This window comes from Miscanthus floridulus, chromosome 7, assembly GCF_019320115.1.
Source record: "Miscanthus floridulus cultivar M001 chromosome 7, ASM1932011v1, whole genome shotgun sequence".
NCBI lineage: Eukaryota > Viridiplantae > Streptophyta > Magnoliopsida > Poales > Poaceae > Miscanthus > Miscanthus floridulus.
This window is the reverse complement of record NC_089586.1, coordinates 64755996-64767870: the sequence shown is the minus strand read 5'-3', so window position 1 is coordinate 64767870 and position 11875 is coordinate 64755996. Positions and strand designations below refer to the sequence as shown.

The following is an 11875-nucleotide window of genomic DNA, read 5'->3' as shown; positions in this document are numbered from 1 at the left end:
AAGGGGCCGTCTCCATTAATCTATTAGTGGAGGCGGGCACACCTTAGTGCTGCTGCCTCCATTAATGGATTAACGGAGGCGGGCGCCCTCCATTAAAACTTATTAACGCATGCGGTCTTCTTACAACGACAACCTGCATTAATGGCAAAGTACCCGCCTCCGTAAAGCCGCATTAATGCAGGCTTTTTGGTGGAGGCAGATAGTTTGCCCGCCTCCCATTAACCCAAAAATGCCCGCCTGTAATAAGATTTATGTAGTAGTGAACCTAGCACTGTGCCAGACACCAATCGAAAGAAAGAGCAGGAACCCCATTATTGCATCAGTTCGATACATAGCTAGATAGACTAGAGATTGGACACTCGTCATAAATAAATGCAATCTAGCAAGATTACCACCATTCATGGTGATCCATCTGATTTAAATTAATATAGGCGACCACATAATGTGTTGAAATGTGGCAACCTACCAAAATACAGTTGATCAAATGAAGATTTGGTATATCTTCAAAAGAAAAATGTTTTCATATACTTTGAATATTTCTGAGACCATAAAGATTGGAGATGTCACTAGGTGAGTAGCATTTTCCTACATACGAGTTAGGATAGAAATGTAGCAGCCCTACTTATCCTTTGAGTAAACGACAATTATGTTGGGATATCACAAAGTGTGCAAATAAAACCAACAATGCTTTCCTGTCGAAAACATCAATTGATGGTGCTAATTGCAAAGGCAATAAGCTTCATTTCATTTTTGGACTTGTGTCACCGAACTTTGGTAGTGCCAGTAGTGTGTTCAACCTCGTGAAGCTCTCTAAGGACCTTTTATCTCCACTTATATTTGATTCACTTCCATCATCCACATCTTCAGGTATTACACTTCTATTATGGAGCTTGGGTTTCCTTGACTGAGCTTGTGCCCTTTGACTTGATCCAGTTCCCTTGCTAGTAACAGAAGACACTGATAAGCCAGTAGCATTGTCCTCTACGTCGAGAAAAAGACATATCGTTGCACAATCATCAGTTTTGGACGTTGGATATTTAAACCTCCATGCTTGATTTGCTAAATCAACAATAGAACGAGCTGCAGATGAACGCTCAGAACATGAAGCAACTACATCCATGACTTCCTGATTGGTCAAGACATCCCACACCTATAGGCATGGAGTGCATATTAGAGCAATTTGGGCTCAAGTAGTTCACTTGCGAATCAAGTAATGCATATTTGAGTTTCCATATATTGAAATCAGATAACCTATTGGAAATCACATAATTAACATAAGCGCCAATGTTTTCATTACCCCATCTGTAGCAAGGATAATGAATTCATCCTTCTTACTGATTTGTCTATAGGTGACTTCAGGCACACAGGTTAACCCGAAATCCTTTAGACAGAAATCACCAAAAGCGCGTGCCATTGCTAGACCAGGGGAGTTACAATTAGGAAGCCAAAGGCGAGATACATCTGGTTCATCCTGATGAGCAAAAACCCTTCCGTTACATCGTTTGATTCTCCTTGCCTCTCCTATAAAATAATATATTGTATTATTCTGAGTTTTCGCCATTATGATAATGCCAAATTATGGACTAGGAATGGAACTGAATGAGCACTTAACAGTGTTGAGTGATAAGTCAATTCACACATCGCTAGTGCGATTGTACATAAATAAACATATAATATATAGGACCTATTATTCAAACATGTAATAAAAATATAAAGTTTATTTTCTTTTAAATTAAGAATCCCAAAAGTTCACACATGGGGACAGATCCTGTTTTATCGATGAGGACACTAAACTTGATTCTGATGAGAACATCACCCCTTTTAATATACACAACTAACACACCTCACCTTGCTATGTAAGGACCAATTAATAAGGCTCAAGCACGATAATTAAATATCTAGGTGACCTTTTTCCTAAGTACCTTTTTCATGATTGTGAGAATAGGTTGCTACCTAATGATATTATTGTTCTTAGTAACTATGTAGAGCACTATGATGTATTTGGAGAGAGACATCCAGCCAGAGAAGATCAGTATGGGTGTCAAGCCAAGTTGAAGGCTAATCCATATTACGTTTGAGTCAATCTTGGATTTCTAGAGCAATCCATACTAAAATCGTCGTACCAATTGCATATGGACTTCTTTTCGACGGTCTACATGTGTACAAAAAGTTAAGGAGACAAGATTTCCAATGACACTGATCTCATGTCAAAATTCCTTACGAGTCAATAGGAATCTTTGATAAAATGGGACGTATAGAATCTGTCGAGGTGTTGTGTCACCATATATTGGACTGCTAGTTGGGCCCGTATATCGTGTCGGAGTCTATTAGGCATGTGTGTAGAGGTCCTTGGCCGCCCTAACACTTTATATTTAGTAGTTGTCTCCCAAGTTACGGTTTAGGTTTGCTAAGATTAATCTTTCTTTGAACAATTTCACCATTCATCGGTTCGTAAAACACCAACTTCAAGTGTTTAAGTTTTTTCCAGCAAATTCAGTTGCGTTAGTTTTCTTTGATTCACAGATAGAGATTAGCCTTCAGGGTAAAGTTAACAGGACAGGGCACGGTTGATAACTAGATGATACTTAGTGTCGTGACTACAGGGTTCGGTTTTTTGTGATTGAAAACCGAATCATTGGTCTTAGTTCTCCACCATTTCGAGAGTTATTCTCATCTAAGGAAAGATGAAGCACCCTATTCCTATGAGATTTATGGATCAAAATCTCAATGATGATATAATACTGGGGAAATTCTAGCTCGCTGTATAACTAGTTTTCCCCGGTTATATCAAACATGTTTCGTTGGGGAGGCCATAATGGGTATAGCCCGTAGACCATAGGCAATTCTAGCTCGCCATATAACTAGTTGCAGGAAACATGTTTGATAAAGTGTTACTATGTAACTGCTTTGGAATTACAACCTGATATGGCTCAAAAATGCTATATATTCTACTGTTCCAAAATGTAAGCCATTTCAGTTTGGGAACGAAGGGAGTATACAGTTTAAAAATAAGTTGAGTCTATAAATTGTTGTCAGTAACCATGCCTAGTTCGAAGCTTGAAATTGCTGAAAAAAATTGGAGAACATATAAGAGAAGTGTGATTTAACCTGTAACAGGACCTTGGGCATGATACAAGCAAGGTAAAAATGTAAGTAGGAAAATGACGTTATAGAAAACCCTTTTAATGCTCATACTTTTATTTTTTTCATCTTCCTAAAGAAATAAAGATATTATTTTAAGCTAGTTATCCAATAACATATGTTTTTTCTAACACCAAGTGTCGTTCCACTCAAATGAATAAATCATTTAGAAAGAGAGACAGAATATTTGTGAAGATACCAGTTCTACTACTACTACTCAAAATCATTCTGAAATCAAAATATGTGGAAAATTTTACAGATTCGAGAGAGACACAGGACTTATTTTGTTATTAATTTTTTGGATAGTCATGTATAGACGAGATGTTATGGTTGACAAAAAAACCACCGGTGCAGATAATATGTGCCAGACATGTTGGATTGATCGAGACCCATGATCGGAAATTTCATCCTCAATCTATCAAGTCTCTAAGATACAGTAGGTTATAATGTCTTAATTATGGTCAGACGTCTCCCCCTATATCCTATTAGCTGGTCTATTGTTGGCAGCTGCACATCGTTGTCACTTGACAATTGAACAAATAATAAGTATCCATTATCTGCCTCCAACCCCCCCCCCCCCCCCCCCCCCCCCCCCCCCGCCCATTGTTACCCTCTCCTAACAATAAATGGTAGCTACCTACCAACAGCTGTAGAACCGGTCAAGCTTCACATTGGAACTGAAAAAGAAACAGAAGACACATATTTTAAATTTTGGAAGTGAAAAAGAGTTACTTGGATGATCGGGTTTCAAATCAACTGTCATTTGATGAGCAACCAAACGGCCGTTTTGATCTCTGGTTCCTAATACAGCCCTAGAGTCACCTAAGTTCCCAACAATAAGATCCTGGCCCTGAAAATAAGAAGGCAAAGCTTTAAATTATAGACATATTAAATTCTCATGTAATTGTAGTACAGACCACTTTTTTATAGGTAAATGGGCAACCAAGTTACCTGCTTGATTAAAGTAACTGCTGTACTTCCACTGCAAATGCTATCGATATTCCGATGTAATCTAAGTTCTTTATCTGTTACTCTAAAAGCCTTTCGGAATGAATCTTTCATTGAGAAAAATAATTCCGGACGCTCTTCTTTCTGTACAGACATTGGAGACTTGTCTTCTTCATCTGCGTACGGAGATAAAGTTTCTTCTAGAATTGAGCCATCTGAATTGCAAATGGGGCTCTCCCCAAAGTCATTATATATCAAATCACGCAGCTTCGAAGGGAGAGTATCTCTAACTTTCCTTGCTACAATATGGCCATGCGGACCATGGCCATCAAAAACTCCACAAAAAACCGTGTCTGACCTTCCATTAAAATTCTGTACATAATGCAACAATATCTCCAAGGAGTTATGATCAAATGTAAAGAGAATACAAATATATAAGATAAAAAAATTGGAAACAGGCAAATATAATTATTCGTTTAAAGGCATCATTGTCAATGGTGGAGTATAACTTAAATGAAAAATTTTCACTCTATTTTTCTAATTACATTTCATGCTTATGCAGGTCATGCTTTTATCACTACTCCCTCTATTTTTATTTACATGTCGTATTAGGTTTGTCCTAACTCCTAAGTCAAATATTTGTATCTTTGACTACCGGCTTCAAAAAAATTATATAGGTTCATGAGATAAAATTTATTTTTAAGATTCACTATGATTTTTTTTCATAATATATAATTCATATATTTTAAAACTATATGGATTTTTTGAAATGATGGTCAAATATATAGTATTTTTTTATTAGAATAAACCTAATGTGACATGTAAAAAAGAATGGAGGAAGTCCTACGCAAACTAGTTTTAGAGGTGTATTTGTTTTAGACCCTCCATGGAAATCGATTCCTAGGGTTGGTGTACCAACCATCCCTAGAAATAGAAGCATTTCAAGGGACCGTAGATAACGTGGACCACCTTAGAAATATATAAGTGCTGCACATAATTTATAACTTGTATAAATGTAGTGGCATAAAGACAAACTTTATGCTAAAATTGAAGAACGTGATAACAATTTTTGAGATAGCATAGTGGCCCATACATATGTTTCAAGTACTCAAAAGTTCAAGTTCCAATTTTTTAATTAGTTGAGCAACCGTGGATTGACAAATGCTATATACTAAGTTGCAGTGCTCCACAAGATCGAAAATTTCACCAGATTTCAAGGAAAACTTGACAATAATTCCAAGAAGAGAGTGATGCCTAAAGGGTCACCATTGTTAGAACCAACATATGCTTGCCAACATTTATAGACAATACATACAGGCACCTCACTAGCACGCAAATGGCAGGAACAAACAAACCCACAAAACTCGTCTAACTTGCATCACCACCACACACAACCTAAGGCTAACGCATGCTACAACTATAGCCAGTCACGCACAGCCCACATTGCCACACAAAATGGTCATTAGCCATCTGTCACCTATGGTGTGTGGACACCAACCCTTTTCCTGACTTTTTTTGCAAGTATGAAGTTACACAGACGTGGGCAAACCAATGGCGCAGCTTTACACCACAGGAATCTGCACCGACTGTGGCCACTTGATGCAACATTCACCGCATGATGCATGCCAGCCACTCACAGCTGTTGTTGACACTAGGCCGGGAGTAGCCACACTAGCACCACAGCATGCACCACAACCTCAAATTCTAGAACCTAACAGGACTGAGTCAGATCGATAAGCGCCGCAACGATAGACGTTGCAGGCCAAGATTTGGCTGTCGCTAGCTAGCCCATCCCCGGATCCCCATGCTGCACGGTGAAATTTTTGTGCATGACACCAGCACCTTGCCGCTGGACCCAACTGCGCATTGTGATGGCTTCAGGGAGAAGAGGCCCCTCCTCCACCCTCTCTGCAGCTCTCCCAATTTTTGGTGGGTTGCCCTAGCTGTGGCGAGGCACAGAGGGGGCTGGCAGCTGTGAGGTCTAGAGCACTCCCCATGTCACGTTCTGCTATTTAAACCTCAACCATTTAATTTCGAAACTTCAAGAAATATGTACTTGATCCGGTCATAGAAAGTTTGTTTTTGACATAACACAATCTACAAAATACAACTTTGACAACTAAATTATATATATTATATTTATTGACATAGAAACATAATTATTCTGAAGGTACTTTTTGGTATACCAGCTTTAAATGTTTAAATTCTACTCAACAACAGACAGCTGTGAATCAATATTTAGATATTTTTGTCTGCACACATCCCAAAGCATAATCTTTTTTACTACATTAGTAATAAATAAGGATATTATTTCCAGATGATCAAATCACAAGTGTTTTTTTATAAAACAATATATTGTTTGAAATTTCCAAACGTCTAAGCCTACAAAGTTAATTGAAACTCTATGGAGATGTTGCTCCATCCTTAGTGCTAAACCATCCTTTGAATTGTTCCTTTTAAAATGTTGATTGGTACATTAGATTGTATTTTTAGGAAAAAAGAAAAAAAAAACAAACAGAGATTCCATGAGAACACACTGAGAAATCCAAAATTCACTATTTGCTTTGTGGTTGTGCAAGGAGGAGGAAGAATAATGTTTTGGTGTTGCAGTCTCTATTAGCATTATTTATTTAAGTTGGAACATTGAACATTTGATACGGACAAAAAGTATTATGCCCACTCCAAGATGAGTGATCTCTCCTTTGCTTTCCGGAGCCTCTAGTAGCACATCTAAGACAACGATGGGTTATCCACCTATACGGGCAAGGAACAGCCAAAGTGTGGAAATAGGATAAGGTAGCACTGTAGCAGGGGACGAAGCCAATTTAAGCCCCTTTGGCACGGCTCATCCAAAACGGCTTCACCGGTGAAGCCAAAGCCGATGAAGCCAGAAAAACTGGCTTTTTCCGGCTTCTAGTTCATTTTAACCCTGGCTTACAAAACGGCTTCACGCTACAGTGCCTCGATTTACGCAAAATAGATGAAGCCGAAGCCGACATAAGCCGTGCCAAAGAGGCCCTTAATGTGTTCCAAGTGGAAGTGCACGCTGATGTATGCATTTGAAGCATCAAAACTAACAAAAGATTTGAACCTTGTTCCTACACGACATGAACAAATCGGTCAAGCACTTGCAATCTATCTTCATTTTTTCACCTCTTTAAAGAACTGATGAAACAAAATAAAAGGCAATCAAACATAGTAGACAATGGCATCAACTCTGTATCAGCAAACCACATGACAAAAGGTTATGGAACCAGGAAAAGATGATTTCTTGCATATCAACGTTGCTTAGTTTGCAAATATCACTATATAGTACGAAAAGAAAAAGATTGATGAGCCATGCCAACTCATTGAATTGGTTCTTCCAAAAAACATCACATTTCAAGAAACTGAATTGTTTTACTATAGAATTCTATCCTAGGAAGATAAAATGGTAAGCAGCTCAACACATTAAAATCTTAATGTCTGTAGCTTATCCAAATAAATACATTGATTTACTCTCGATAATCCAAGGCAGATCTTGACAACTATGATTATTTTAGATTAAAATAATAGAGAGAGTAAAAAAGGGAAACCAAGACATAAATTAGAGATAGGTCTCACTATTACATACATACCTACCTACTAGGAAGACATGTCGTCTTTGTCAGCAACCTTCTTACATTGTTATGTTAACAAACATGATACATTGCCCATCCTGTCGGTGATATGTATCTAGGGTACCTCACCATATGGAAAACAACCCGAAGGGGACCAGGTACACCAAGCAAGCTACACGAGAAGCCCAAACCAGACGGGGTACCTCATCTACTTGAAAGACAAGGCACAACAACATGTATTTAGAAACCAATTCTATCTTAGGAAACACACATGTAAACCGATCATGACTCTATCTATAACCCCACCCCCAGCCCTAGACTGTATAATGAGGGGGTGAGGAGCCCCCGATCGGTATCTAAACACAAGTTCATAGCAACCCTAGGCAACTAGCTAGCCATCAGTGCCCTTGTAAACCTGAGCATGTGAGAATAAGAGATCTACTCCAAATTGGACGTAGGGTACCATGTACCTGAACTAGTATAAATTTGTGTCTCATGTGCTACCCTTTTGATTCCCTATGCGTGATACTGCTAATCTTCATTGTCGGAGCAAATAATTCTGACATAACCCATTCCTAGTAATCCTCCTAGACACCGCCTCCTACTGCAACTTGCCATCTCCTCCAAATCCTCAAAGTCATACCTTCACTATTGCGGCGAGTTGTTGCTCCATCTTTCGGCATGACACAATTTAAAGTGGGCACCACATCCTGCACATAATCAAGCCACATGCTGCCCCACCATCCAAAGGCATAGCATCACACACCTTGATTAGAACCAAAGCACTACCCTATGTTTCTATTGCAGTTCTACCCAAGATACCATGTCGCATGAGGGAAACCACAATGGGACCCACATGACTAGTCCATAGCTATTATTATTTTCTCACAATATTTAGCCCACAAGTAGTATATAATGAGGGTCCCACTAGAGACAAAAAAAGCCCCCTTCCATCCTTCCGGCCAACAAGAGAGAGAGAGAGAGAGGAGTAGGAAACAATAGTATTTTTTATTGCTTACCGGTAGTCCATAATCTTAGGGGTAGCTTTTGCTATGGACTACTCTATTGACAGATTCTACAATGTTTGAGCTACCTGGTAGGGAATATTTTAGTCCTATGGACTACTCTTATTGCTACATTGTGGTTGCTCTAAGGTGCCTCCCAATATTTATCTTTGCACAAGAAATAGGTGGTGGTGGCAGTGATCCCAATCGTTACCGTATACAAGAAGGGGTAGGATAGTTGGCCAGCATAGATGAAGACATGCCAAGGTACAGTGAAAGTGGCTAAATACAAAGATAAAAAAGTTAGATGGGGAGTGGTCAAGAGTAGGGTTTTGGTGCATCCAACAAGGAAGGTAGGGAGGGGGAACAGTATGAGGGCATGGAGAAACATTAGATGCACATAGTTTGGTGATGCATGTTTTATTGCTACATTGTTTGTAAAGATCCATTCTTTATAGTTTAAACAAACCAGTTCATTATGAAATAGCATAAATTCCAGAAATCAAGGTAAACAAAGAACAATGATTTGTTACATCCAACCATTTCTTAATTTGAAGATATCACTATGCTTGTAGGGAAAAGATGAAGATTGGTAAGCCATATCGAGTTTGTGTCAATGATTTATTTCTATTAAGACATATCACATTTTAGGAAATTGAATTGTTTCCACTATGCATGCTTCCTCGAAATATGAAATGTGGGCAGATCAGCACATTGGATTCATACTATTTGTTTTCTAGTTTGGTTTATCCCATTAAAACCATGGATTCTCTAAAAATAAAAGGTGTATCTAGAAAGCAATGAATATTACTAATTATACAAAATGAGAGAAAGTAAAAAAAACAATAAAAGAACTTGCACCAAGGATACTCTTACAGAGATAGGCATCATATTTGGTGCCCTTCCTTCCCTGGCATGCAAATAGTTAGGCCACATCGTCTACCTCATTCCTTGTGATCTCCTAGGCACCTACTCAATCCATCTTCCAATTAAACCTTGGCCCCACCCCTACTACCATGGTAAGTCACACATTCGGCATGACATTGGTAGTGCTCGCACAACGTATGGTATAAGCAGTCAAAGCACCCAATGCCTCCAACACCAGATGGTAGTGTCTTCATATGCACTATCATTTGTAGCCACTATTGTCATGCTATCTCAATTAATCAACTCACTAGCTTTTGCTTCACCCAATACCCATGCCGCTCAAGATCCCACCTCCCTATGTTAGTTTGCTACCCAAGATTATAGCTGGAGAAAGCATTAGCAGTGGTGCTCCTTATTGTGACCACTTCAAAAAAAGAGGGGGTAAGAACTGACTAGAAAAGACAAAAACACATCAAAAGGTGGTGGTACAGGAGGCTAAAAAAAGGGATGGTGGTAGCTAGCATGGAGAATGGACAAGAATAGGTTGGTGGTGGATCCGATGGTGATAATAGATATGGAAAATACTGCAATGAGAGACGAGGAACAAGTGGCTGTGCGTAATTTTAGCGATGCATATTTTGGAGCTACAATTTCTACAATCTTTCTATTTTTCAAAGTTTGAACATATATTGACCATTCATCAAGAAAGGCTAGGAAAAATAGTAAACAATGACATCATTTCTATATTAGCAAAAACATAACTAAGGATGATAAAACTCTAAGGCCTTGTTTGGATGTAGCTAGATTCGCATCAATCCACATGTGTTGTGGTGGATTGGAGTGGAACTTGATCTAAATTCCACCCCAATCCACTCCAACACAACATCCAAACAAGGCCTAAATGATGATTTGTTACATCCCTTGATTGTTTAGTTTACAACAATAGCTATGATAACAGAGAAAATGAAGATTGATGACCAATACTGACTCTATGCCATCAATTGTTTCCATCAAGATAAATCACTTAAGGAAAATGAATTGTTTCAATATATAGTGTTATCCTTAGAAAATGAAAGGTTGGATGGCTGAACACAATTGGATTCTTAATGTTTCTTTTCTAGTTCAATATACCTTATTGTATGCATGGATTTGTTCTTGATACTTAAATATGCATCTCAATGATAACGAACTTTACCAAAAAGAAGGCATTGTAAAAAAGGTAAACCATTTCATAATGTAAAGAAATCAAGGTCGATGGGAACATAAGAGAGAGCGCTATACATACCTCCCAGACAACCATGGCGTCCTGGTTGGTACCCTTCTTCCCCTGTCGTGTGAACATGCAAGACAAATTACCCACTCCATTTCCTATTATCCTACCATGCACCTCCTCTTTCCTGTCTTTTCCATCTCTCCCTTTATGCGCTGCTTCCGCAACCATGGTTGGCCGCTGTTCTACTGTCAGGCATGATCCCATCGATAGTGCTTGCACAATATCCTGTAGGCAGTCAAGGAAGCCACTGCATCCACCACCTGATGGTGCTGCCATCATCACCCTTGCCGCCGTCGCTATCGCCGCCGTGTTGCCTTGATTAAAATCAACTTCAACCTTTCCTCCACACCAATTGTTGCCCAATATCCCCTCCCTGCATTAGACTAATATGAGCAAGTCTAAGCAATAGTGCTCCCTTTTAGGATCACATAATTGGTAGGATATGGGGGAGAAATAACCTGTATACATAGAAGACATTTGGGGGCAGTGGTGGTCAGAGAAAAAGGAAAATTTTAGGATAGGGACTAGACAAGAATAGGGTGGTAGTGCATATGACGGGGAAAACGGGATGGAAAATAGTATGAGGGGCATGGTGGAACAAGAGGTTGTGTGTGCTTTGGGTGACACATGCTTTATTTCTGCATTGTCTTTCAACATTGTGTTGGTTAAGTTTGAAGTTGACCTTTTCATCAAGAAAATACCATAATTTTTATATTTGTCTTTGATACATTCTTGTGCCCTTGTGCATCATTTTGTGGTATATTACTTTGAACTTGATTGAAATCTAAGATTAAATTGTAAATGTCCTAAAATAAAGCAACATACAACATTGTGTACTAAGATATAACTAAAATTCCTCTTGTTTAGAGGTTTCAACTCTGGCAATCGAGATCAGCGTATCATGCATAGGGAATCAAAAGGGTAGCACATGGGACACAGATTTATACTTGTTCACATATATGGTACCCTACGTCCAGTTTTGAGTATATCTCTTTTCTCGTATGTGTTGATGGTTCTTAAGTACTACTTTTACCGTTAATAAA

General features: G+C 38.8%; 1 protein-coding gene across 1 annotated transcript; it reads right to left on the bottom strand.

Moving 5' to 3' along the window:
• Nucleotides 1-532: 532 nt before the first annotated feature.
• On the bottom strand, nucleotides 533-11205 carry LOC136463332 (probable protein phosphatase 2C 75). The gene is made up of 5 exons (XM_066462332.1): nucleotides 10845-11205; nucleotides 4093-4461; nucleotides 3874-3991; nucleotides 1298-1521; nucleotides 533-1150 (listed from the first exon to the last, which is right to left on the bottom strand). Exons 1-5 carry the CDS (start codon nucleotides 11109-11111, stop codon nucleotides 740-742), a joined length of 1389 nt encoding a protein of 462 aa, XP_066318429.1. The 5' UTR covers nucleotides 11112-11205; the 3' UTR covers nucleotides 533-739.
• Nucleotides 11206-11875: the final 670 nt, after the last annotated feature.

Bases quoted from the DNA above. Each gene is read 5' to 3' on its own strand.
- LOC136463332 (XM_066462332.1), bottom strand. From the start codon at position 11,111: ATGATGGCAGCACCATCAGGTGGTGGATGCAGTGGCTTCCTTGACTGC. The intron at 4,462-10,844 runs GTATGTATAGCG...CATTATGTACAG, and splicing joins ACGCCATGGTTGTCTGGGAG to AATTTTAATGGAAGGTCAGA. The intron at 3,992-4,092 runs GTAACTTGGTTG...TCTTATTTTCAG, and splicing joins CAGTTACTTTAATCAAGCAG to GGCCAGGATCTTATTGTTGG.